Source organism: Leptodactylus fuscus, chromosome 2 (assembly GCF_031893055.1).
Source record: "Leptodactylus fuscus isolate aLepFus1 chromosome 2, aLepFus1.hap2, whole genome shotgun sequence".
Classification (NCBI taxonomy): domain Eukaryota; kingdom Metazoa; phylum Chordata; class Amphibia; order Anura; family Leptodactylidae; genus Leptodactylus; species Leptodactylus fuscus.
The window spans coordinates 236,556,204-236,584,073 of record NC_134266.1 but is presented as its reverse complement, the minus strand read 5'-3'; the positions used below and the strand labels follow the sequence as shown (position 1 = coordinate 236,584,073).

The 27,870-nt window shown below is 43.9% G+C and overlaps 1 protein-coding gene across 2 annotated transcripts in view; it reads right to left on the bottom strand.

Moving 5' to 3' along the window:
• Positions 1-15,658, bottom strand: part of DIP2B (disco interacting protein 2 homolog B) — a 147,694-nt gene extending 132,036 nt beyond the window's left edge. For both annotated transcript variants that reach the window (XM_075265875.1, XM_075265877.1), the window contains exon 1: positions 15,502-15,658. In XM_075265875.1, coding sequence (XP_075121976.1) covers positions 15,502-15,586 — 85 coding nt within the window. In that variant the 5' untranslated portion in view covers positions 15,587-15,658. The remainder of the gene's footprint in view (positions 1-15,501) is intronic.
• Between the last annotated feature and the right edge of the window lie 12,212 nt (positions 15,659-27,870).

Below are 27,870 nucleotides of genomic sequence, written 5' to 3'. Positions count from 1 at the left end.
CTAATTCATAAATGGCTGACAGCATTAACGCTCCTCTAATTCACAAAACAGCAAGAGACTGAATTCCTAATTCTTATTAAATATGGAACAAATAACACATTTAATTAATTATACATTATTATTAACTGTACGATAAAATTTAAATCTAATAATTTTATTTTAAATCTGGAGTCAGTCGGTAACTTTTCTCCAACTGTATTCATATGAATAAAGTTAACATAGAAAACTTACTGTTACTGCAGCAGCATCTTTTTGCCTCGCTGCTTCTTTCTCACTTGGCTCCTCTTCCTATTCTCCCTTGCCTTCTCCATAGACTTTTATGGGCTACAGCCAACAGTGGATTTAAGTAGTGAATTGAGTAATTTAGGAAGTATTGGAGGACAGATGGATCAGCAATATGAGCAGTGCTCAGACAGACCGGGAGACATCATCTTGGACTCTTTACTTTTGACAATTGTGAATTCTGGTAGGCTGCAAAGATTCGCTAAGGTGACAATGGTATGGGTGGGGAAGATCTTTTCTTGAGATAAATTATCCAATAGATAGGACCTGTGCATATGTCAGGAGCAATAGCAATGACCAGAAAAAAAAAAAAGACCCTTTTGTAAATTCAGAGGAATCTCTCAAAAGAAACATATTGCATAAGGTCTAATCCACTTAATTATTAATGTAGGCGCTAAGACTTATAGGAATGCGTCGTGCTAAATATATCCTCATTTAGAAGTATCGTGGCTTCTTCTAGATATACGGTACACAGGGGAGCCGCAGATACGTCATAGCCATTTCTGATAAAATATTGACCAGCACATGCTGAATACAATCTGTAGGATAAGCAGACTACTGATCAATACTTATGAGTTTACAAGGATTAATGTCCTAAGTAAGATAAAATGATCATAAAAGCAAGAAAATGTACAATGACTGAGCAAATACACATTTACCTCTGCAGTGAATGAAATGAGAAGGTAGAGTTTGATAACAGATAATATGTGAAATTGCAGTGCTTGGAAATTGCAGCTTTCAAGTCATTCAATATGCTATTAAATCCATTCATCCCTCCATTGTACGTAATCCTCCAGCGACAGCCTGCTGCTACCACCTGACTTTACAAGGTTGTTGAAAGGATTGCCTCTTGGGCTGAAGACATCTGGAGAAATGTGGCATGACTAACCTCCATAGGGTAAGGTATCAGATGAAGCTTGTAAAAGTAAATTCAACTCCATAGGAATCTGCAGCCAAAGACTAAAAGAGTAAGGGGGACCTCATAGCACCCACCATATATTGTAGGAGAGAAAGCTGACACCATCATCTCAATGCTTCCATACTACTATGGCAGCAGACAAAGCATGAGCCTTGTACAGGTTCACAAAACCCATTACAAAAAGGCTTATCTAATTGCAACACGGTGGCTCAGTGGTTGGCATTGCAGCCTTGCATCGCTGGAGTCCTGGGCTCGAATCCCGCCAGGAACAACATCTGCAAGAAGTTTGTATGTTCTCCCCGTGTTTGAGTGGATTTCCTCCCATTCTACAAAGACATACTGATAGGGAAAAAAAAGGCTTATCTAATAGATATAAATAACTTAGCCAACAGCTATTCCTTCCTAGCCCACACACACATACATGCTGAGCTGAGCGTGCATATGTGTTTTCAATAGGCATAGTAAGCCAAATGACATGTTGGGGAAATATGGGACTCTCTTTATTAGGCCCAGTTCACATCTGCGCAAGGTTTTCCGTTCAGGGACCCCCTAAACGGAAACCTAATCCACATAAAAAGCGGTTACCTTACAAAAAACGCAGACCCCATACACTATAATGGGGTCTATGTGGTTTCCGCACAAAAAATGCAGAGAAAAAAATGCTGCTTACAGGACATTTCTCTCCGCATGTTTCATACAGATATGAGAACAAAATGACCCGAACGCAAATGTGAACTGGGCCTTAAGCTCACACAGTTTTCTGCAGGCCGATTTTTGAAGTAAAAACCTCCTCAATAAAAAAAAAAAAAAAAAAAAAAAAAAAAAAAAAAAAAAAAAAAAAAAACACACGTCTCCTGATTCTCCCATACATCTATAATTCAGGAGTATTTTTCTTTCGTCTTTGTAATACACATTAGAAAGTTAGTCAATTCCACGTAAAGCAGCTGTTTCAGTACTACAATCAGCTAATGTGAATGGCCTCGATATGGCCGCCTTTACAGGCCATAGATCCTTGACTGTAATGGTTACCACAATATTCCCCTCATCTGTAATACAGAGACCTGGGAAACGTTGGGTGAACAGTTTAATGAGGTCAGTACTTTAAGAGGGCAGTTTGTACTGTACAATTGTTTTATTGGTCTCTGCTTATCGGCAACATGGAGGCTGTGCATAATGGGCGGGGACAGAGAAACTATAACAGATGAGGAAGGGAAGACGTAGTAGAAATCCGCATGATGATCGAGGAAAAGTCAAGGAGAGGAAGAGGACGAAAGGAAAAGAATGGAGACAATATATATATCTTATCTATCAGAAGTTATGGTGGTCCCGGTGGAGGGATCCTCCTTGTATATGCCCTGGCATCCTGACCATGGTAACTCTTTGCTCACATCTGAATTGTGGATTCTGAAAATAAAGGAAGCCGAATCATGTGACTTATATTAAAGGGGCTCTAGCACTAGGAAAAGTCATTTTTAACTAATCACATCCTTGCATAGTCTTTAGAAAGTCTATTCCACACCTACCTTTAGTATGTAAATTGCCTCAGTAGTTTCTGAATAAGTCAGTTTTTATTCATATGCTAATTAGACTGGTGCACAATAGATTGTGCACTCCTCTCCTGTTGTTTCCTATGGGAGGCTGCTGCTGCTGATGATGATGATGACTCAGCTTCCTGTTTGCACACTTACATAGGACATAATAGCAGAGACGAGTGCTGCTGGGAACTTCCTGTGCTGGCTGGAAGCTCATTAGCATATGAATAAAAACTGACTTATTCAGAAACCACTGAGGCAATTTACATACTAAAGGTAGGTGTGAAGTAGCATTTCTAAAGGCTATGTGAGGATGTGATTAGTTAAAAATGACTTTTCCCAGTGATAGAGCCCCTTTAACATTTGTTTTCCATGTTTTGTACTTTAGTATTGATAGGGTATTTATGAGCAGAAGATTTACAGAGGTAAAATGGGTCGCTACCACATAGAAGAGATATATTAACAGCATTTCATTCAGTATGGTGTAAAGCAGCACATAAGGCATCATCAATGTCACCGAGCGAGCGCCCCCACTGTTTACCTTCCTCTTTTCAGGCCATGTCGACAGGCTAACTCAACACACCTGGCACATGCGACACATCTCACAATAAGGCGTCACTTCCAATAAAAGGATCAATGGTACTTAAATACTACAACACCACATATTTACTTGTCAACGAAATGTCACCTGTTTACACTGCAGGGATGAATATACAAAGCACATGGTAGACAACTATTGTACAGAATGGATACCGCTGGACTTTAGGCTTTAGTAGGCTACCTAGGGAGCAATAGTGACTTAGCTAGAATATACATAGATGACAGAAAGTAACATCACAGTGAAGTATTTGCCTCTTATATGATATTCTGGTTTTCATAAAATTATTGAGTATAAGGGAGAGATCTACAACTTTGGATACAAAGGAGTAGGGCTGGTAATAGATGCTGCACCATTATCAGAGCTGTGCCCATCACACGACTAGGACAGATGTTCGTCCTCTGACAGTAAACCATGAATGTTCCCGTCCTGCAAAGACCTAGACAAGCATGGGCATATTATACACAGCTGCAGATTGTACAGCGCTGTGGAATATGTTGGCGCTATATAAATAAAATGTATTATTATTATTATACACGAAGGCCCACATTTATTATTGTGGTTACAACTAGACACTGGCATAAAGAGGGCGCATCTCTCACATCTAGTTGGGGCTAAAATTTTTCAACATCCTAGATATGCCATTGACTTTGCTACAGTCCATCAAGTTTCCATGTTTCCCAGCTAGGGTGCCCTTCATTTTAGTAGACAAAACATCTCCGTGCACTTCTCTAGTTTGCCCAGTATTTGTGACTGGATCTGCACCGGAAGCTCTTACCAGAAGACGCAGATGTGAATGTCACATAATGCAGATTTTTTTCACTAAGCCTGCAATGTAAGAAGGTTTTAATATACTTATACGGGTTTTCTAGGATTGCACATGGAGACCCCATACAGCAGAAGGAAAGCGTTGCAGCTCTGAGGTGGCTTCACTGACTGACAGACACAGCAAGGTGCTTATATGTAAGGCTGCGGCAGCTCAACCACATGGACTAAGATATGCCATGGACATGGTACTCTTCAATTCCAGAGGAAAATACACGTTTTTCACCTCACAGCTAATATTGAGCTAGCGCACTTTATTGCCCAAAATCTGTATACGTATTCTGGCATTAGTGAGGCACATGGAGAAGAAACAGTTGGCTTTACACATAAATAACCACACAAACACTATGACAGAACCATTTTTGGCTTAATGCCAGTGTTATTATCTGTCCTCACCAAATTCTCACCTTTCTTCTGACTAGTAAACACCATCTGGACCGGCGGCTGCCGCGTACAAGCAGGAGGACACCTCATGACTAATGAACAGAAGCATCGTACCCAATATCACTGAGCGAGCGACACATGGCTCCCGTGACTAAGGATGTGGGATTTATACTCATTGACGACCACACAACAAACAACTTCTCAGGACTCTTCATCTTGCCACATTTTATTTGAGACAGAAAATGGAAGAAATTACAAACACTGAATCCCCCCCATGTTCTTGTGGGCATATAAGCAGTGAGGCAGTCAATACACATCTAAGGGCTTATTCACACGTCACTGATTTCTGACCCATTGATTTTTATATTTCGTTACGGTATATTGCTTTTTTCTTTTTCACAGATGGAAGCTTCGTATGGAAAGAAGAAAAAGTAAGCCAATCATAAATCTGTCACACCCATGCAAGTCAATGGGCCCGTGATGTTTGTTTTTCACAGATCGTTGCATGGAGACTTCTGTGGGTCAGACCTTTGAAAAATCACGAATATTCTGTCAAAAAAAAAAAAAAAAAGGACTACTTTTGACCATTTAGTAGACTCCTATCTATGAGAGCGGACGGAATTGGGGACCACATGGATACGAGTCAGCTGTAAAAAAAATAAAAAAATAAAAATACTTGTTTTTCATGACTGATAAACGGATACTGCCAGAGAAGAAAAAAAAAAGTACATTTTCCACAGATGTGTGAATAAGACCTTACATGTATGTAGGTCTCCACTTTGGGGAAAAGAAAGGGATGGGCACGCTGAAATGAAGAAGCCCAATCCCTGGTTACAGTGGGAGAGAGATCCTGAAAAACTCATATAAGTATATTAAAACCAGCAGAGGCCACTGGAAACAGGTTATTCCCCTTTTCACATGGAAATAATTTCACAAAAGGCAAGCCCTGCACACACCATGGAGTTGGGGATCACCTGCTTGGCACCCTTCACTATCCGCTAGGATGCAGAGCACTTCTTGTATTCATCTTCATGGCCACCATGTAGGACTACAATTTCTCCTTTGGAAAGTCTGTTTGGCAGGCGGTTAGACCTGTGGCGATCATCTGACCACCGCAGTAGCCGCCATATATTGAAAGAGATGGTCTGTGATGAGACAATCCCTTTAATGCTGAGGCCCCAATTGCAGAAAAGTTGATTTTTCCATGATAAACATGGCAGCTTTCAAAACTTGAACCCCACTTATCACTGGGATGTGTGAGGTACGGCTGCTCAGCCCCATTTACTACAATAGTATGGGGCTGCAATATCTCACACAGCTTGTAGGGGCAGGTGTGTCTGTTTCTGGAAGAAAGAAGCCATGTTTTCTAACCCTATACAATTGGTTTAACTAAGCAATACCATGAAACCTCAGCTATTAAAAAAAACAAACAAACTGATTTCTGTATTGATCCATTGGCTCCTATAATCTATACAACTGTACCCATGCACTCCTAAGTCTACCCCCTTCCCATACTCCTCTTTTAGATACCATGTAGGACATACATTGAGGGAGATATATGGTACAGCATAATATGCAGGTATCAGCAGAATGGAGGTCTCTGACTCACACAGTTCTAATATCGATGACCTACTGTAAGGACAGTCCATCAATATATAGTCCTGGACAAGTCCAACCAAGCACAGAAATCTTTCAGCTTTTCTATGCGAAGTGCAGATGACCAATCACTCCTACCCGGCATTACTCGCCAGTATCATCCGCTGTTCTCCTCCTACACCTTCCCCCTCTCCAAATGTTCCTTGGCAAGTGACGTCACTGCCAGCTTGTTATATCGGTGACATCTAATATGATCCTCTGTAAAGTCATCTTATATCAAATAAAAGCAAACAAAACTTCAAACAGCACCGTCCTACCACAGAAAACCTAGAAAAACCCATAAAAGCTGCACGACACAAAAGAACACTCTGTAATATGGAAGGGATAAATAGTTAACAAGTAAACCACAAACTAAAGAATAGGGCTAACAACCACAACAGACTTACACATGGCCGTAGCATCAGGACAATTGTTTCCACTGGATCCGTAACCTCCCAGCTGAATGTATGCAAATCCCATACTGTACGCCAATAAAGAGAAAACCTACGCTACATAACAGGATTCTTCCCTCCGGAAGCTCAATATAATTCTTATCTTCTGCAAAGGAATTTCTTTCACGTATTTGTGCGGCACTTTGCTGTTGCGTTACCTTGGAATAAGGTTATGTTCACACTACTGTTGTTGTCGTCAGTCATAGGAAGACAGCAACAGACATTAGATGTAAAAGTCCATCTGTGTCTGTTCTCATTGACTGGAATGTAAACAACATGATGGACATTTTAAAAAGTGGAAAAATACTACAGAAGAAACCTTCTTTTAAAGGGTATTCTATCGGTAAAATTGCATTTTTTTGGTCCCTAACACGTAGGAATAGCCTTAAGAAAGGCTATTCTTCTCCCACCTTTAGATGTCTTCTCCGTACCGCCGTTCTGTAGATATCCCATTTTTCTACTGTATGCAAATGAGTTCTCTCACAGCACTCGGGGCGGTCCCCAGTGCTCGAACAGCACTGGGGGCTTTCCCAATGCTGCGAGAGAAATCTCCAGCACCGCCACCATCTTCCTCTGGAACTTCTCTTCCCTGCGTCTTCTTCCGGCGTTGGCTTCAAACTTCTACACATGCACAGTCGGCTCTACCATCGGGCCTTGGGCAGAGGCGACTGTGCATGCCTGCCCCCATTTCTTATGGCCACTTACCCTAGCATACTGTGTAAGCGGCCACAAAAAAAGGGCCACGGGCATGTGCAGTCAACTCTGCCTGAAGCCCAGACGGCAGAGCCGACGGCGCATGCGTAATAGTTTGAAGCCAGTGCTGGAAGAAGACGCGAAGAGAGGTCTTACCATATGAAGATGGAGGTGTCGTTGGAGATTTCTCTCGCAGTATTGGAGATGCCCCTAATGCTGTTGGAGCGCTGGGGACCCCCCACCACCACTGCTGAGAAAGGACTCATTTGCATACCTGAATTTCCACCGAACGGCAGCCCGGAGAAGACATCTAAAGGTGGGAAAAGAATAGCCTATCTTAAGGCTATTGCTACGTGTTAGGGACAAAAAAAATACAATTTTAATGATAGAATCCCTGCTATGACATTTACATGAAAAATCTACCTAGATTCGATAGTAATGGTAATTGTAACCACATAAAAGAAATTAAAAAAAATTAAAAATGAAATGTATCGGTTTTGCATATTTGCTTAAAAAACGGCCTCAAGTCTGAATAATATCCTATGACAATCCTACACAAAGACTCCTTTATTAGTTCTAATAACAAGATTAGGGAAGATAAAAGCTTGTGCAGGTCTCCTAATAAACTGGGGAGAGGTGCTGGTTAGGACTTGCCTTTGCCTGGGGAGGATACAGCATTATCTGCCTGTCAGATCAGCTGACACCCTGTCTCCCCTCCTGACTTTTGGACGGCACGATTGAAGCGAGCCGTACCTCCAAGAGCTGAGTGTAGTGGTGTGCGCTGACGGGGCCGCAGGTGGGGGTGAATGGGATTTCTAGACAATACTTCTGGGCAAACCTTGCAATCTAAAATGAGTGGTCAATTACACGCGATGACCAGCTGCGGTATCACACAGAGAGCTGTGCTGCTTCATCCATAGTCAATGGGGTCCAATGGTGGGCTTCATATGATGGATCCTGAATTGCCGTTATTTTAATTTTTTTCTGATCCTATAACAGGACAGAAATAGCTGCGCAGATGTGAATGCAGTCATATGGAGGGGCATAAACTACGACATCAGTCCTTGACTGCAGACATGTATTGTACATGAGGTCCAAGGGCTCGTACACATGGCTGTTTAACAAATCCAAGTTGTTCACCCAAGACGGCAGGCATTTTATTCCGAAAACATTGCTTCTAGTGGAGAATACAGTACTATAGGGTGGCACAAGGAATGCCTACAGGTCAGTAATTCTGAAGTGCAAGGATTGCTTTAATGGGGTTGTATCATTACAGTCATCTACCCCCTATACACAAGATAGGGGGTAGGCTACACATTGCTGGGGGGGGGGGTTCAACTCTGGGACCCTAGCGAGCAGTAAAACTTGGTCCACGAAGTGCCAGTATGTTTACCCAACCAGCGACCCATTCACTTCTCTGGAGCTTCTGGAGACTGCGGTCAACGAAGTTCCATAGAAGTGAATGAAGTGCCAGTTGGGCAAATGCACTAGGAGAATGGAGGGGGATTTTTTGGGGCCTTTATTCTTTTGAATGCTGGGGGTCTCAGAGGCCTGACCTCAGTGATCTGATGCTTATTCCCTATCCCATACTAAGGTGACCCCTCCTAGTCAGTATCTTTAGGAGATGATCGACTGCTAGGTATTTTCTTCAGATATTGTGATTTTTCCTCTTTTTAGCTCAGTTCCACTAGGGCGTAGCTGTGATCTGTGACTACAAACTAGCTACAGGGCCCACAGGAAATCTGAGGTAGTCTAAGGTCCGGTTCACATCTACGTTCAGGCCATTCCGTTCCCCTTTCCGCATTTTTCGTGTGGAAATACCACGGACCCCATTATAGTCTATGGGGTCCGCGGGTTTTCTTAAGTAGCCGCTTTTTTATGTGGATTAGGTTTCCACTTGGGGAGTCCCCAAACGGACCCCTGAACAGAAACCCATGCGTAGATGTGAACCGGGCCTAAGACACACCTCCTGTTTCATCATTGTTTTAGGCCGATGCCCTGCAAATGAAAAGTATAAGGGCTCGTTCACACAGGGCCAGTGGGGTGGAATTTGGACGCAGAATCCGCCTCCATACAATACTGGTCTATGTAGACCACTAGTGTTCGTTTTGCTGCTAGCAAAAAAAAGAAGAGACATGACCTTTCTTGAGGTGGATTTCACCTCAGGAAATCAACACAAGTGAATGGGAGGCGGAAACTGCCTCAAAAAAGCGCCAGGCGTTTTATCAAGGTCCATTAACTGTGCTGGAGGGAAAAACTTTTCCAAAAACCGCTAATTCCTACAGTGTTTTTTTCAGGACCAAATTCACCACCCCCTATTCATGTGTGAACTAGCCCTCAATATACCCTTCCTGCTCTCTATAACGTGGCCACAGGTGTAAAGCTACAAAAATGGGGGGGGGGGGGAAATGTTAATTTTAACAATTACGCTTTCTATTTAAAAACAAAAACTAAAAACACCTAATGCTTTTACATGTTTCAGCATATAGCATCGGTATAATTTCACTCTCGGATTTATTTTAGAGTTTTCCATATTTTTCGGGATTTCTACCGGACAATAAAAGAACACACATAATGGTGTTTGTGTTCCCTCTTCACATCCATCACCACAAGTCATTTTGTTATTTTCTCATAAATATTTTCAGGGCAGGAATGAAAGCTTGTGCCCCAGGTGTTATTATTTCAGAGGCATGGAAAGATTTCATCATTCCGGGGACAGGAACGCCCAGAGATTAGACAACTGATTCACAGCTCAGAGGAAGCAATGACTGTGAACCCGGAATTACACCAGCGCCGTATATTCATGAGAGGCCGCCCAGGCAACCAGGGTGTCAATGAAAAAGCCATGATATCAGGTGGTTTCATTCTCCTACATCGCACCATACTCAGCTGTGGCGTGCGGCTCATAGCTATTTAATGCACACCCCAGGGACCAGAGTCATTAAATAGGCCTCTGTAAATGACGCTGTCAGCATGCATAATGTAAGGAGACGGCTTCACACACGCATGTCTGCAGCCGCTACAATCACAAGAAAGAAAACCCCATTGAAAAGTGCAACTGAACCACGAAAATTGACATTTACTCAATTGTGAATTTAAAAAAAAAAAAAATTGTGGTAGCTTCTGGTTTCCTATACTCTACCATGCAGTGTAGTAAGGCCCTGGCATAGATATAAGATGTATACACTAAAGCTGTGGGACTGATATGGATAATATTACTACTGTACTCTGAATCTAACATCAAGGAGCGGACAACTCATTGTAGCCAATCCAGATGGTATAAAAGATCAACCGATGGCGCAGGTCATTGTCATCCCTGATGATCTTGGTTTGTTCATAGACATGAAGTCCATAGGCAAGAGACTGTAAGGTCACACATACAATTCCCTAATACGGATGGACTAGACCAGTGGTTCTTAAAGAGGACCTTTCACCATTTTGCCCACAGGCAGTTCTATATACTGCCGGAAAGCTGACAGTGCGCTGAGTTCAGCACACGGTCGGCTTTCCCGATGTGGGCCCGGTGTGAAGAGCTTACGGTCCGGTACCGTAGCTCTTCTATGGTCAGAAGGATGTTTTTGACACTCAGTCAGAGACGTCCTTCTTCACAGAACAGCCAATCGCACTGTGCTGTGAGAGCCAGGAGGAACGCCCCCTCCATCTGCTCGCAGTACTCGTCCATAGACGAGCATTATCAGGGAGGGAGGGGGGCGTTCCTCCCGGCTCTCACAGCACAGCGCGATTGGCTGTGCTGTGAAGAAGGACGTCTCTGACTGAGTGTCAGAAACGCCCTTCTGACCATAGAAGAGCTACGGTACCGGACCGTAAGCTCTTCACACTGGGCCCAGATCGGGAAAGCCGACAGTGTAATGAACTCAGCGCACTGTCAGCTTTCTGGCAGTATATAGAACTGCCTGTGCCCGGATATGGTGAAAGGTCCTCTTTAATGTGGCAAGCAACCCTTGCACTGTGGAGCGGCGCAATGCTTGCTGCCCCACAGGAGTAGGCACGGGACGCCCTGTGGCTTCACTGCTACCTTACTCCCCAGAACCATTCCCCCGACCTCGCCCACGTCCCTTTCCGGGAGCCTTGCGCATTTTGAATTCCCAGTCAGAAACTGGCACTAAATGGCAGTAGCAAGAAATGAGGGTATTTGCAGCTTTCCAGCAGTATATAGAACTGCCTGTGGGCAAAATGGTAAAAGGTCCTCTTTAACCTTGTTTGAGGTACCGAACCCACCAGTTTCATATGCACATTCACCGAACCCTTCTTTAGTGATAAATCAAATATGATTTTTTTTTTCCAAATACAAGACATAGGTATACGTTTTTTTTTACTGGTACACAAAATGAACCATGCATATGGCCTACGGTTCGATCGAACCCTGGTTAAGAACCACTGGACTAGATGTACCACCATATGTTGGAGCTATCTGGGGATAATATCACTCCTTAAGGAGAGATCACCTTCTCAGGTGTATGGAGTCTTACAAAAGCCTTTTTTCGCTCCACTGGGGGGGGGATTATGGGAAAAATATGCAAATCTGTTTTCCAGATGTAAATAGGAATGATTCTTCTGGCAGAATACCGCCATAACATCCGATAACTCTTATAGAATACAAAAGGGAAATAACTCCATATGCACTTAGGGTCCCAGAGAGGTCTATGGGTGGCCTGCTATGGCCCTGTGCTACCTTTCAGTTGTACAGAGATGTATTAGGGCACCCACTGACTTTTACTATGAGCTTGTGTATGAGATCTTATCCTGACAACCAATTATTGACAGACAACCAAGAGGGAGCAAACATAAGATTCGGATTTCATGATGAGAATTCTCACAGGATGTAACTCTGAGAAAATTTCTTCTTTTTTTCCCCTTAACACATGAAAGCATGTCCACTTTACAAATGGTTAGTGCATCATACAGTAACTGGAGCATTAAGAAGTATGAGCATGGCCTATACATGAACCTACAACCATCAGCATGCAAGACACGAAGTCTACAGCATTAAGAATGTGTTCCTGGCATCACCCAACAGAGCAGATCACAGGATTACCTGGAGACAGGCAATAGTCCAAGTGATAACGTAACCTTCAAGGGAGCGAACACAAAACCTGCAACTAACCTACACTGTTCTACATGGAAATGGATCATTTTCCCAACACAAAGCCATGCTGCGATTGTACGGGGTAAATCCGATGATCACTATACGCTGATCTGCTACTATGCATTCACAATGTGGGGTGTCTGGAAAAACAACACATTACGCTCTATTCACATGACTGAGTAAAGACTGTTGTGTGTATTAAGGGATCCATTAACCTCAATTGGTGAAGTAGATGCGTGACAATGGAACCATTAGTCTGATCTGAGGGGGGAAAAAAACGCATGCTCTATTTTTACATGTACCATGGACAGCACATAGCCGAGTCACTTGTGTGTATACTAGGGACAGCCTAAAATTCAATGTTTTATCTCCCTGGTTATCCGAATCCTGAATCCTTATCCTGCTTTATGGCTGTGCACATGTGGCCTAACAGATGTTTTGTACAAGCCGTAGATTGGCTGCCCTAGAGATGTATGGTGCCTATACTGGACCTTGCATGCATCCAATTTATACGGAACTATAGCATTTTTTTTGCTGGACCAAGGGAAAAAAAAAAAAAAAAAAGTTATTGCATGCTCCATTGGACTTTGTCAGTGCCGTAACTAAATTCTTGTGGGCCCGGTGCAATCTTTTGTCCGGGGCCCCCCTACCTCATCCCCTCAGTGAATTCTTGATAGTGATGGTTACGGGTGATAAGCAGTTTAATCCGCCTTAGTGTGGTTAGGGGAATCTGTGGGTCTCCTTGGCTTATGGACCAGATGGAAGCTGCAATCTCAATAGCCAGTGCTTATGGGCCCCCGAAGGCTCCTAGGCCCCGATGTGACTGTACCCTCTGCCCCTGGACTTTGGTATACAGACGTATTCTCCTATAGGAGCATTGCTACTAGGAGAGAATATCTATAGACACAAGGAGCTCAGCTGAGCCTGTACATTAGTGTATGGGAGCTGTATGTGTCAAGGATCCTTTACACAGGCTGACCCGGCAGCAATGAATGGGAGCGGATGCTTCTCTGCAACATTTGTACCTAATCTCTGTCCAATAACTGGTCTGTGTAAAGGGGTGCTCCTACGAAACAAGTCATCCTAAGTCATTAGTTCCATAGGCGCGCTGGATGGACAGATGCACGAGCTGTCTGATCACTGCTCCATTCAGAACAGCAGACAAAAGTCTCCCTTTTTCGTGACCAGTGGTGGACTGAGCAGTTAGACGACATCTGATCTGGTTTGTGGGAATATCCCTTTAAATACTAAAGTAGCCATGAGCTTTCCTACGGACTGAAACTCTTCAGCTAACCATGCAAACTAGATTACTGCCATCAGAATCCAAAAATTGCAGCAGGACCAGCCAACCACCTAATTTGTGTGACCGTCCCCAATGGCTCCAACCAGGAAGACAGATTCGGCAGTTCCAAGTTGATTACAGGGGAGGGATCTCAGGGAAGATGAACCCTAAGACAACTCTGGACAAGGTTAACTCCGCTCTCCATATTGACAACACACGTTCACATGGCCAAGCTGAGGAAGGGTGTGAAGAATGGCACATGGAGCAAACATTTTCAGGCAAGGCCACATCCCCAATCCCCTTCTGAGCATTGACATGCCTCCTAAAGGTGTCACCTCCTTGTGATGTGGGTACAAAATGGATGTGACTGGCACATAACAGATTATGAGGAGTCCAGTACTCGCCATTATTTTCAGGAGCCTCCCAGAACTTTAGTATAGTACAGGCGATACACTGAGTACATCAGGAGGGGCTCTAGGAGGGGATACCCTCAAATCATGACTCTGAGAATATTAAAGACAAGAGGTGCTCCAGATCGCCCACCACAGAGAGCCAATGTTGAGGTCACAATATACTAACACAATGCACAATAGACAAACACCACATGTAAATAGAAATCCCATTGTGACATATACACAAGTAAATATTACTACAATTACCCAGAGCTATCAAGACTCCTGGGGATTGTCCTGACAAACACCTCTGGCTTGGTGGAGAACCCTTAAAGGGCCCGACAGGCTATTCCTGCACAGGCACATATCTACTGCAAGACATATGGGGTCGCCTATAAGGACATATGGAGGTCAAGGCAGAGGTAGCCCAGTACCAGGGGGCTACAATAGCTGACTCAACACGTGCCAATGTCTCTAAGAAAGTTCCCTCAGCCTCTTAGCATTGAACGTGTATGGCAAACAGTGCCAGCCATAGAATCTATACCACCCAGCCTTACACAACATAAGGCGACTGCAGCACATATTGCCTGGCATACTGCATTGACTCTGCAGAGCAATAACATAGGGGATCCCTTTGTTTGGCCACCAGATGGGATCCTCAGCACCCGCTATTAATTAACACTTATTGATAAGATGCCAACACATTCCTGGGCTCAGAGTGGATGAAGCAGGAGACAATAGCACAACATATAGGAACCAGAGACATAATAAAGGGCTGCCGACTACATAGCACCGCATAGCCCAAAGATTCTTTATGACATACACAATGGGCTTGCACATGCCACCAAGCAGGTGACTGGCGGAGGTTTCCTGGGGGTGACGGTGCCGCCACCTGCTACATGGCCGGTCACAGGCTGAACAAGCAATAATACGGTCCCCTATACAATAATATCTATACATACCGCACACATTGACCTCACATATAACCAAATTACAACACACGGGAATTAATGACAAATTGGAATTTAAGGATTTGTATTAGATGATCTGGGGGTCCAATCTGATTGGCTGGATTATGGGGTCTGCGGGATTATCAACACCCAGATTATACAGGATCAGTGATGGCTTCTACATGAAATCATTGCAGCTTCACCCTGATGACAGCTCCACAGTACTAGGGACTGAATCCATGTCAGTAATCCACAGCAGATCCCAAGCAGATCAGCCAGCCACAATGGATCCCTCCCCGCCCCCTCTTCATTCATACCCTTCCAGGGATCACGGCTAGCTCAGGACCGGCTCTACCTATCATCCGCTGCCAATGGTTTCTCCCATGTCCTCATACTCTCCCCACAAGAGCCAGGAGCAGTGCACAGGAGTCGGCGGCCGCCAGCACTCACCTTCTGACAGCTCGAGCTCCAGCTCAGCCAGCTGCTCCCTCACCTCCTTCGGGAGGGCTGACAGCTCGAAGCTTCTCTCCGCCATGGAGCCGGCCGGATATACCGTATGAAGCCCAGAGGTTTGAATCACCGGAGCTCAGCGCATAGCCCTCGCTACGGCCGCCATGCCAGGCCCAGCCTCACGTCACATGACCACAGACAGACATCCAGCCTTCAAGAACGCGGCTGACAGCGGGAACACTGACACCCTCTGGACTGTGCTGGAACTACAAACGTACAACCCTGCCTGACACCGCGTGAGATGAATGGGATTAGAATAAAAAGCAATTTAGCGCCACCCAGTGGAAAGAGCTGTAAATGCACATTTAATATAAATTCCTCATTCCTCCTCATACAGAGCACATCTGTTAGGCTCAATTCACACATGAGGTTTTTAATATACACTGGGGAAATCTTCCAAAATGTACCCGGACGTGCTCATAAACTTCCATAGCTGACCTTCTTGTGTACTTTTATCCAGTGTTTATGTGATGATCCCACAAACTCTACTATTCCTGCATGCAACTATATGTCTGTATGGTTTCAGGGTGCGCGGGGGGAGGTGAAAAAGGGGGGGGGGGGGACACACAAGGAAACCGAAAAAAAACATACTTCTGCGCTGGTTTACATAGTCACATAGTTGATGAGGTTGGATAAAGACATTAGTCCATCAAGTCCATAAATCCCTACCGTTTGACCCGTTATAGGCCCTATAGCCGCCTTATAAACCAGGGAGCGCTCACCCAGGGGGTTTGTTTTTCTGAAAAAAAAAATCCTTTATTGTGACATCTCTCTCCCGGCTTCATGTTTTTATGGATGTCACAATAAAGGATAGTTTTTCAAAAAAACAGAGGCCCTGGGTGACTGCCCCCTGGTTTACTTGTTCTCTTTTTGCATTTCTTAATTAGTGTGTGCAGGTGCAGTAACAGATCCTATAATCTTACTTGTCCCTGCTCCTGGCCCGGGGGCTCCCTGTACATTACATCATCGCGACGTGGAGCAGTGTGGTAGTAGGGTCTGGCTAGTCCTAGTAGTGTGAACCTGACCTTTCCTACATTCACATCTGAAGAGACCCAAGGCAGCATAATGGCTCATTGGTGGAAATTATTGGAACATTCATAAAGAAATCCGAAAAAACTGTGTGGAAGGGCCACTGTGTGACATTATACTGTGTGGAGGCCCTGTAGGGCATCATAGTGTGTGGAGGGGCTACTATAGGGCATCAGTGTGTGGAGGGGCCACTATGGGACATTGTTCTTAAAGAGGAGTAACATTAAGGAAGGGGAGGGGGGACCATACTCACCTGTTCCTAGTATACCAGTGCCTTACACTGCAGCCCATTTGGTCACATTCTCCTTGCACCCCACATGACCGCTGAAGCCAAACAGACAGTCGCTGGAGATGGATTAGTGACATCACTCATATATGTCACTCGTCCCTTTTCAGAGACTAGTTGGTAGCCCTAGCGGTCACCTGGGGTACGTGGGTTCCAGGAATTAAAGCACAGAGTTTCAACAGGCTGCAGCAGCGAACATCAGAGTGCCAGGGAATGTGTTTTTCTTTTCTTTATGTTACACCTGCTCAGGGCCCCTCTGGAGTTTATCCAAATCCTGAGAGCTTCAACATTGGACTGTGAGTTTGAAGGGGTCTAATGCTGCACCACCTACAGCTTAATGGCCACCCTGACCCCACTGCCTGTAACTTTACTTACATACACAGAGCTGCCTGCTTTATATGTAAAGGCAACAGTCCTGTGTAATAGAGATGAGCGAGTACTGTTCGGATCAGCCGATCCGAACAGCACGCTCGCATAGAAATGAGTGGACGTAGCCGGCACGCGGGGGGTTAAGCGACCGGCCACCGTCAAAGCGGAAGTACCAGGTGCATCCATTCATTTCTATGGAGCGTGCTGTTCGGATCGGCTAATCCGAACAGTACTCGCACATTTCTACTGTGTAAGTTACATTTTCAGTCTGACATGGTAACTTACATAAGACTGCTGCCTCTCCGTCTATGTAAAGAAGTCCTGTGCAAAATTTCTTCACCTAGGACTGCTTTACATGGAGGAGCTACTTGTGCTGGCCCTGCCTACTTGTATTGACTCCACCTACTTGCACTGAGCCTGCCTATAAAACGGCCCGTTCAGGTCCCAATCCACTCCTGATGATGTCCATGTGTAGTCCTCCACAGGCCCAGGGAATTGCATGGCCAAGAGGAATAGAAAAAGAGGAAAAATAAATTGTGCATGCAACATCGGTTACAATAAATGGTGATAAGTGGCATGATGCTTGGGTTACAATGAGGTGATTGCAATATGTATAAAAAGTGGACTTTGCATCCTAGGAAGCAGCTACTGCGACACTGGAGTTGGAGGCATGAGTATAGCTATGAGCTTCTCTTCCAGTATAAGACAGCATGTGATTGTTTCTTTGGTCTGACTACATTACCCCACTTTGTACCAGCGAAGAGAAGATGACAAGAAACACACTGCATAATACTGTAACAAATAGTACAACAATGTATTGGTTAGTAATATGATCATAACACCAAGTATACATCACTAAACAAGGGTCACCAAAGGGGAGATCACACTTGCGCCTGTGTCCACCCATGGGGTTTCTATCCTAAGCACTGGAAAAACTGCATAGGGGACAACTTGCCAGTGGTCATTCATTTAAATGGGTTTTGTAAAGCAAACTGCTGGTGTACGTATGCAGCCTTTCTGTGGTGAAACAGTTTTTTTGCACGGACACAAAGTCGGACATTGGACTTTGTGTTTGTGCAAAAAAAAAACGGTTTCACTGTGGAGAGGCTGCAAATGGACACCGGCGGCTTGCTTTAAAAACCATTCAAATGAATGACCACTGGCAAGCCGTCCCCTATGCAGTTTTTCTGGTGCTTAGGATAGAAACCCCATGGGTGGGCACAGGCGCAAGTGTGAACGCCCCATAACCTGTCTTGGGTGGGGATGCCGCAGATATCCATTAAAGGTGTTATAAACGTCAATTTGTGTATCGTGGGAGAGATCTCTGTACATATATAGTGCCCTCGTAAGTAATATACCAATAAAATGCAGTACTATACAAATATACAGAGATTGGAATACAAAGGAGACTCAGTTGTATTTTCTGCACATGCCCCTTGAGATGTCTGTGATTATGACCCCTTTACCACCGAATGTCAGTCCCTCATACAGTGGGCACTCTCACAGCTATCATGTAAGTTGGATAGATAGACTTTTTTGGGAACAAAAAACAACACGCAGACAAAGTTGCAGGCAGAGGCTAGTGCATTATAAAAAAAATTTCTGTGAGGTCTATCACAGTGAGTGGTTAAAGCAGCTAGAAGAGCCCATATGGATAATGCAGAGCTAGTAGAGAAAATACTGTATCATGTGATCAATCTCAAGATTACCAGGATCAATAGAGGAGGAGGATTTATACTTCCAATATTGCAGTTGACTCAATGTTACAGAAATAAAACTTCTAAGATGCTGACATGTAGTTTTACAACTGAAGATTGAGAGTGGTGTATAGAATAGAGTAGGGGTGTGATGACAGAAGATATGTAGCTTGGTGTATGTATTATTACCTGATCCGGTTAGTCATATATACATAATCGACATACATATACCTATATTTCTCTTTGAGTGAAGGTTTTGTTTATGTTTCTTATCAATCCACCTCAGTAGTTTATGTGTATCCAAAAAAGGTGGTGGGGGTGGGTCAGAGGGGAAATTGTCCCTCATCAACACAACCAGATAAGGTTTTAGGTCGTCATGGACAAACCAGTATAGATGGAAGGGGAATGCAGAGAGAGGAAGGAGGGTAGTGACCTTGGGACAACCTCCAGAGTCAGTGGGTCACAGCTCAATAAGTTAAGGCTAATGCCCCACTGGCCATAATCACAGCGCTAAAGCGCTGCAGAAAGATCTGCTGCGTGATCGCGTTGCAGTTCTTTCCGCAGCGCTTTGAAGAGAAAGTTCACAGATTTGCAAATCGCAGCGTGTCCGCACTGCGTTTTTTTTCCGCAAATTGGGCATGGGATTCACATGAATCCCATCCACTTTGCTTGCACTGTAAAACGCCGCTATTTTTCCCGCAGCAAATCGCAGCGTTTACGTCCCGTGGGGCCCCGGCCTAACCGAGTTTTTCAGGTGCAAAAAAAAAAAATCTGTTAGTGATATTAATAGGTTAATAAGCGCATCCAAATACCTTGAGCAGTGTTTTGAGTCCTTTCAGAGTTTCTCTGGGAGATCCTGGAATCCTCTGTATTTGTTCACGTGGTGTAGCTTGATGTGCTTTTATCCTACAACTACCATGGTGCATTGTTGGCACACTACCTCCCTTCTCTATCTCTCCCACTACTAGCCTTTTCCAACTAACTCAGCCCACCGCTCAACCCTATCTTACCTTTCTTCCTGTTCAGACCTTCTGGCCACAGGAGATGACTTCCTTCTGTGGGAACGGCTCCTCCTTTTTGACATCTGCTGGCGCATGTGCAATAGAAACGGAGTCCTGGCATTGTGCTGTAGCCGGCGCGCCATCTCTATTGCACAGGTGTGGGAGGCTCCTCTGTCCTAGGATACAACAGTTTTCATAAATTTGCTCCAATGTCTCTTAATCCCCTAATGCAGATAAGAAATATGCAAATCTATTCTCCAGGATGTATTTAGGAGAACAGTGCACTCTGTATGCCGCCCTCTAGAGGGCAGCCTCCTTAACATCATGCATGACTCAGTTAATAAGCCTACTATCATAATGCGGATTTAATTGCCAAATTAGTATTTCTATTCCAAAAGGAACAGGAATAGAAAAGGAATAGATAAGCAATCTCTCTAGTTTTAGTAGATAAGGAAATAGTTGAGAGGACATTCACTACACCATAGGACAAATGTGTCCTGCCCATTGAGGTACTTTTACTCCTGCCCTCCCACAGATACAGTCATAAGTAGGGTTGAGTGATCGGGATCGGAAATGTTCATATTCCGATCAGCGATCGAGTAAATTTCACAAACGCGATCGGAATTCCGATCTTTTTCTGATCTTTTCCAGCGGGATCGAGGTCGGAAGTTATTTCCCACAATACTTGGCTACTGGCCAATCATTGTGGAAAAAGCTATCGTATCAGATGAGTGAGCACGTACCCATAGGAATGAATGGAAGCGGCCGCGTCCATTCATTCCTATTGATTTACCGCAGCCTGCCACTCTTCTGCTTTGTCCCTGTTTTACTGTATACTCAACCCTGCTACATCTGAAACAATTTTTTAACTCCATGCTATGCAGTGAATAGGATTGTTTTTAAAATCCGATCTTCGATTATTAACAAAAAATCCCATTAACTTGCATTGGGATCGGGTTCGAATGGAAAATGATTGGAAATCGGATTTTAAAAACGATCCTGAAATTTCAAGATCGGCTCAACCCTACTTATAAGTCCTCTAAAACCAAAGCTTTACTGCTTAACATTCCCACGACTACGATGGCAACCCCCTAAATCCACATTTTCTTATACCTAGAAGGCCACTTCATTCCTACCTACTGTACACTGCGAACTATCTCCCACTTCTGCAAGACAGGGCTTCTTAAAAATAAATGGAAGCTCCTTCACCTCTCCTGCTAGGGACAAAGGTCTATGGTTAAAATGACAGTTGCGCCAAAACTCATCTGTCTGTTCGAGGGCTTTGCCAAGACATATACCCTTATCCATTCCACGTCATGTGCACGTTGAGTTATTCAACTTTGCCTGGCACAACAGTCCTGGTCATACTGGTTGAGTAGGGTCTTAGCTACTCCAGATATTTTAATATATTACCATACTACCTACCTACTATTCCAACCAGTAGTCCAAGGTAGAGAAGCTGTGGTTGGCGCCCCAACACCATTGATTTAGGGCCCCTAATGGAGATTAGAACCCAGAGTCTGTTGGGTCCTATGGCCCTCTTCAGAGGAATATGGCTGGCTTTTAGGGTTCAATACAAATTAGCTACTTTGCCCTCACTGCTAACCCCCTTTCTATTTACCCCACATATGAGCATAGTGATACTGTGCCCTCTTCCACCAGGGTGATCCAGCAGACCCTTTCACACACCACATTATTCCATTTTATTAGAATATTTTCTGCCCAATACAACAATCTACAGCTACCAACAGGTAATGCATTTTTACTCCTCTACATTTCCCTGGTCTCAATCTACGGCCTTTGAACAACTCTATACACTGACAGAACCACTACCCTGTGATCATATTATATATATATGCCATCTTACTAGCTTATATTACATCCATTATTTCTAAACATGTGGACATGGCCAAGTGGAAAGTTTGGATAGGCAAGGAGCTTACCCCAACAGTTTGGTCAATATTTGCACTCAGGCCAAAACATAAGCTCCCAAACCCAGAAAAAAAAAACTAAAAAAAAAAAAACCTCTTACGGTAAGTTTACACAGGGTCTTTTGGTCTGGAACCTGAGGGGGAGGCCGCCTCATGTTCCGGACCAAAATATGGGAGGCTGCGACTGGATGCCAGTGCACTTCACCGGCATCCAGTCGCGCACATCTCTCCAGATTAGGCCCAAATGAATGGGCCTAGTCGGGAGGGAGTGTCTTCAGGCAGTTGTCGCGAGGTGAATCCGCCTGAAAGAATGAGCATGTTGCTTCTTTTTTTCGGGAGCCAGAACAAACTGCTCCCGGAAAAATTGTGGTCAGGATTTTTAGACGATACGGCCTCAAAATCCTGACCAAAAACCCCCATGTGAACTTACCCTTAGATTAGCTGCATGTGTGTTAGCCAGATTTACCAGCTTGAACTTCATTCTGGGAGCAGAACTCCTAGCATCATAGTCATCTATAATAGTAGGAGTCTCTGCTGCCCAATGACATACTGTCCTATACTGTAATTGGTATGGGGCAGTAGGGATTGCAGGGACATAGGGACTCCTACTATTAAAGATAACTAGGATTCCCAGTCCCATCATGAAGTTCAAGACGGTAAATCTGGATAACACACAAGTGAAACCTGGTCATCTGCAGCTACCCTTAATGTTGTGGTACCACACTCCTTCCAAAGCTCCTTCCAAAGCTAAATCCCGCTATTCCAGATATGTGCTGGAGATGTAATTGCCCAGATGACTGCTTATATACTTAAAGGGGTTCAGACCAATATTGAGAGACAAATGTTATGGTTTGTATAATAAAAAGTTGCACAATTTTCCAATATACTTTCTGTATCACTTCCTCACGGTTTTCCAGATCTCTGCTTGCTGTCATTCATTATGTTACCTCTAGTGGATCAAAGTCTGACCATGGTCATGTGATTTACAGTTCATGGTCATGTGATGAGCACACACTCGTTATAGTCACAGCACGATGATCAGACATCTGCCTGGTAACGAGCTGTGCACCTGTGTGCTCATCACATGACCATGGACTGTAAATCACATGACCATGGTCAGAGTTTTATCCTCTAGAAGTAAAATAATGAATGACAGCAAGCAGAGATTTAGAAAACCGTGATGAATTGATACAGAAAGTATAATGGAAAATTGTACAACTTTTTATTATACAAACCAATATTGGTCTGAAAGTGGACAACCCCTTTAATCCTTTCCCTGCCAAGGACGTCAGCTCTACATCCTCCCAGGGTGGCACTTCAGTAGCGGAGGACGTAGCTAATACGTCCTCCCTACTAATGCAGATATCTCTGGACTGCCTGAACACATCTTGTTGCTTTAAAATTCATTTTAAAGATGACACTCATCTTTAAAATGATATCAAGGATTTCATGATAGAATTTATAGTTTTGGAGCAATTCACCGTTGAAAACTCTATTTGGCATTGAGATCCAACTGCAGATCTCAATTCCTGACTGCATTTCAACAGTGAATCGCTCCAAAACTTTAAGTTCTATCATCAAGTGCTTAGTATCATTTTTAAAGAGGAGACTCTCCGCTTTAAAATGACTTTTAAAGCATCAAGATATCTTCATGCAGCCCAGAGATATAGGACTTTAAATTGCCCCCTAGCTTGCAGCATGCACAGTGATAATGAATAATCATCATTATCTGTGCTAACCTGTATGTGACACCAGGGGGGAGAAGGGCAGGGACTCTTCTGTCCCTATTAACCCTTCTCCTGCCAGTCAGAGCGTATACTATACATTTGCTCTCTGATTGTCACATACAGGTATAATGTAATTTCCCCCTGACCCTTACTAGTGTGGTATTCTTATGTAATACCCTCTAAACATAACCAAGTTTATTGGCGCTGTGACCCAGACGTTTACCATTGTCCAGAGCGCCAAAAAAAAAGTCGCACCGAACACTTACACAACATATACACAAAGTTATGAACAAAGTTTACATTTCACCCAATCCCTGTCCTGTCTATACCTAAGCTTTCTAGAGTAAAATACGCCTTTAGCCATGTCCGTTAAAAGCTAAAATAATAGTAAGAACAATTATCACTAGAGATGAATATATAAATTTATATAGGGGATGGAAAATAATATTTTTATGTAAAGTCCTATTTAATTTGCATGCACAAAATGGGTCAGCGCATTTCTGCGATTTTGGTGTTTCTTTACCACCCGCCTCTGTAAATATATACATGTGTGGTATGTATGAACTCCTCACATCTTGCAGTTTTTTGGAAAGTACATTTTGTTTGCAGAAAGGGATTGCTTGATCTGCACTTAGTGCCAATTTTGAATTTTTGTGCAATTTTTGCTTGCAATCTATTTGCCGCAAAGTTGCATGAAGGTGGTTGTATATATGAATTATTAAATTGTGTTTTTATATACAGTATGGTGTGTAATCTGGAAAAAGTTAGATTTTGGTATCACAGTCACAGTTTGCTAGGTGCAGTATAGATTTTTAACATATTCGTGAATAACAGCAAAATGCTGCCTATCTTCTGTATTAGGGTTTTTGGGAGTCTGAGCTCTTGTTGTAGTTGATGTTTCATTACATATAGTATATATACACATTGTATACACCTTAAGCTATTTGAAATGTATTGTGTATATACACTCACCGGCCACTTTATTAGGTACACCTGTCCAACTGTTCGTTAACACTTAATTTCTAATCAGCCAATCACATGGCGGCAACTCAGTGCATTTAGGCATGTAGACATGGTCAAGACAATCTCCTGCAGTTCAGACCGAGCATCAGTATGGGGAAGAAAGGTGATTTGAGTGCCTTTGAACGTGGCATGGTTGTTGGTGCCAGAAGGGCTGGTCTGAGTATTTCAGAAACTGCTGATCTACTGGGATTTTCACACACAACCATCTCTAGGGTTTACAGAGAATGGTCCGAAAAAGAAAAAACATCCAGTGAGCGGCAGTTCTGTGGGCGGAAATGCGTTGTTGATGCCAGAGGAGAATGGCCAGACTGGTTCGAGCTGATAGAAAGGCAACAGTGACTCAAATAGCCACCCGTTACAACCAAGGTAGCCAGAAGAGCATCTCTGAACGCCACACAGTACGTCGAACTTTGAGGCTACAGATGGGCTACAGCAGCAGAAGACCACACCGGGTGCCACTCCTTTCAGCTAAGAACAGGAAACTGAGGCTACAATTTGCACAAGCTCATCGAAATTGGACAATTGAAGATTGGAAAAACGTTGCCTGGTCTGATGAGTCTCGATTTCTGCTGCGACATTCGGATGGTAGGGTCAGAATTTGGCGTCAACAACATGAAAGCATGGATCCATCCTGCCTTGTATCAACGGTTCAGGCTGGTGGTGTCATGGTGTGTGATGCCATCATGTCAATATGGACCAAAATCTCTGAGGAATGCTTCCAGCACCTTGTTGAATCAATGCCACAAAGAATTGAGGCAGTTCTGAAGGCAAAAGGGGGTCCAACCCGTTACTAGCATGGTGTACCTAATAAAGTGGCCGGTGAGTGTAAATGTGAGATTGAACATGAGTTTTAGGTGCAAATATGTGTTTTAGTGCATTTAAAAAAAAAAAAAAAAAAAAAAATTGTGTTTGTCACAAAGTTGCATGAAGGTGGATGTGGCTATCGATGACCCATTAAGACATTTGTAAACTTCAGGTTGTCCACTTTCAAAAAAATATATATAGGGTTTGGGGGTTCACTTACTTTTCATGGGGTGTAATCCCTACATTTTATAGGATGATACTTTTTTTCTAACATTTCCAGCTTCAAAGCAAATTTTTGTTCCTTCCAGTTCTGGTGATTTTCTGAAGACACGTGCATGCGGGTTCAGGCCATAGTGATATGAATGAACTCTGCACATGTTGAACTCTTATTTTTAGGAGGCTTGGGTGCATATAATTTATTGTTTGGTTTCCGCTTTTAGCAACTAATATACATTTGCATTTTTTCATAAAACATTCACTTTAAAGAGGACCTTTCACCACTTTTGGGCACACGCAGTGTTATATACTGCTGGAAAGCTGACAGTGCGCTGAATTCAGCGCACTGTCGGCTTTCCCGATCTTTGCCCGGTGTAAAGAGCTTACGGTGCCGGTACCGTAGTGCTCTATGGTCAGAAGGGCGTTTCTGACCATTAGCCAGAGACGTCCTTCTGCCTCGAGGCGCCTATCGCGCTGTGCTGTGGAGCCGGGAGGAACGCCCCCTCCCTCTTCTCACACAGCTCGTCCATAGACGAGCATTATCAGGAGCGGGAGGGGGCGTTCCTCCCGGCTCCACAGCACAGCGCGATTGGCGCCGCGAGGCAGAAGGACGTTCCTGGCTAACTGTCAGAAACGCCCTTCTGACCATAGAGCACTACGGTACTGGCACCGTAAGATCTTTACACCGGGCACAGATCGGGAAAGCCGACAGTGCGCTGAATTCAGCGCACTGTCAGCTTTCCAGCAGTATATAACACTGCATGTGCCCAAAAGTGGTGAAAGGTCCTCTTTAAATCAAAATTGCACGAAGGTGCCTTTTCGTATACAGTACCAAGTGGCATTCTGACAATGCTGCAGGTGTCTACTTTAAGAAAAGATATAGGTATGGCGAGGTTGGATACTTTTTTTAATGTTGCAATTTAGGGTTGATTTGTCATTTCAAAACTGAAAATTGCTCTGGCTACTGGAGGTGCAAAATTTCCAGAGACCTTTGGCAGTGAAAGGGTTAATCCTGTTCCGAGTAGAAGTTCACCACCTACAAGTTTTTACAGGGTCTTCTCCATGACCCTAGAGACTTAGGGAAGATGGCTGTTCCTTCATATTTTAATGGCTGAAAATGTCACACTGTACTAGAGAAGAACCTTCTCACCTTCAAGATTGGGTCTTTACTCCAGTCTAAAAGACTTGAGCACCTCACAGTCACTCATGGTACTATGGGAACTATCTAATGTCTAATTCTGATGGCATATTCTTAGGATTGGCCATCAAATATTACATCTGTGGAGATCAGACATCTGGAAATCGCACAAATTATCTGTCCAGGTCTGTGAAGGTCTAACACCTGCAGTATTGCAACGTGTCTCACCGTCACAGATCTAATATTGATGGTCTAGCCCAAGAATAGGCTATCCATATTAGAAACTGGATAATCCCTTTAATTGCCTAGCCTTAATTGCAGTCAAGCCAAAGTCAGGATAGGCAATGCTCAACTAAGATACAACTACACATTATTAAGAGGAGACAAAAGTGGCTCAGTGTTTTGCAGTCTCTAAGAGGACCTTTCCTCACCTCCACCAATTTAAGCCCTTTCTATCCTTTAACACAGAGGTCCTCAAACTTTTTAAACGGTGGGCCAGTTCACTGCACCTCGGACCATTGGAAGGCCGAAATATAGCTTAAAGGGATTCTACCATTAAAATCACATTTTTTTCCCCTCGATAACACATAGGAATAGCCTTACTTAAGAAAGGCTATTCTCCTACCTTTAGATATCTTCTTCGCCCCGCTGTTCGGTTAAAATTCGGTTTTCCATCGGTATGCAAATGAGTTCTCGCAGCACTGGGGCGTCTCCAATGCTGAGAGAACTCTCCAGTGCCGCCTCCATCTTCTTCTGGCGCAGGCGGTGAAACTTGTAGGCCTCGGGCAGAGCCGACTGCGCATGCCCACAGGCCACAAGAAAATGGACGCTTACTGTGTAAGCGGCCATTATTCTTGTGGCTGCAGGCATGCGCAGTCGGCTCTGAGCGAGGCCCGAGGCCTACAAGTTTCATCACCTGCGCCGGAAGAAGATGCATGAAGATGACGTTCCAGAAGAAGATAGAGGTGGCGCTGGAGAGTTCTCTCGCAGCATTGGGGACACCCCCAATGCTGCGAGAGAAACCATTTGCATACCGATAGAAAACAGAATTTTAACTGAACGGTGGCGTGGAGAAGATATCTAAAGGT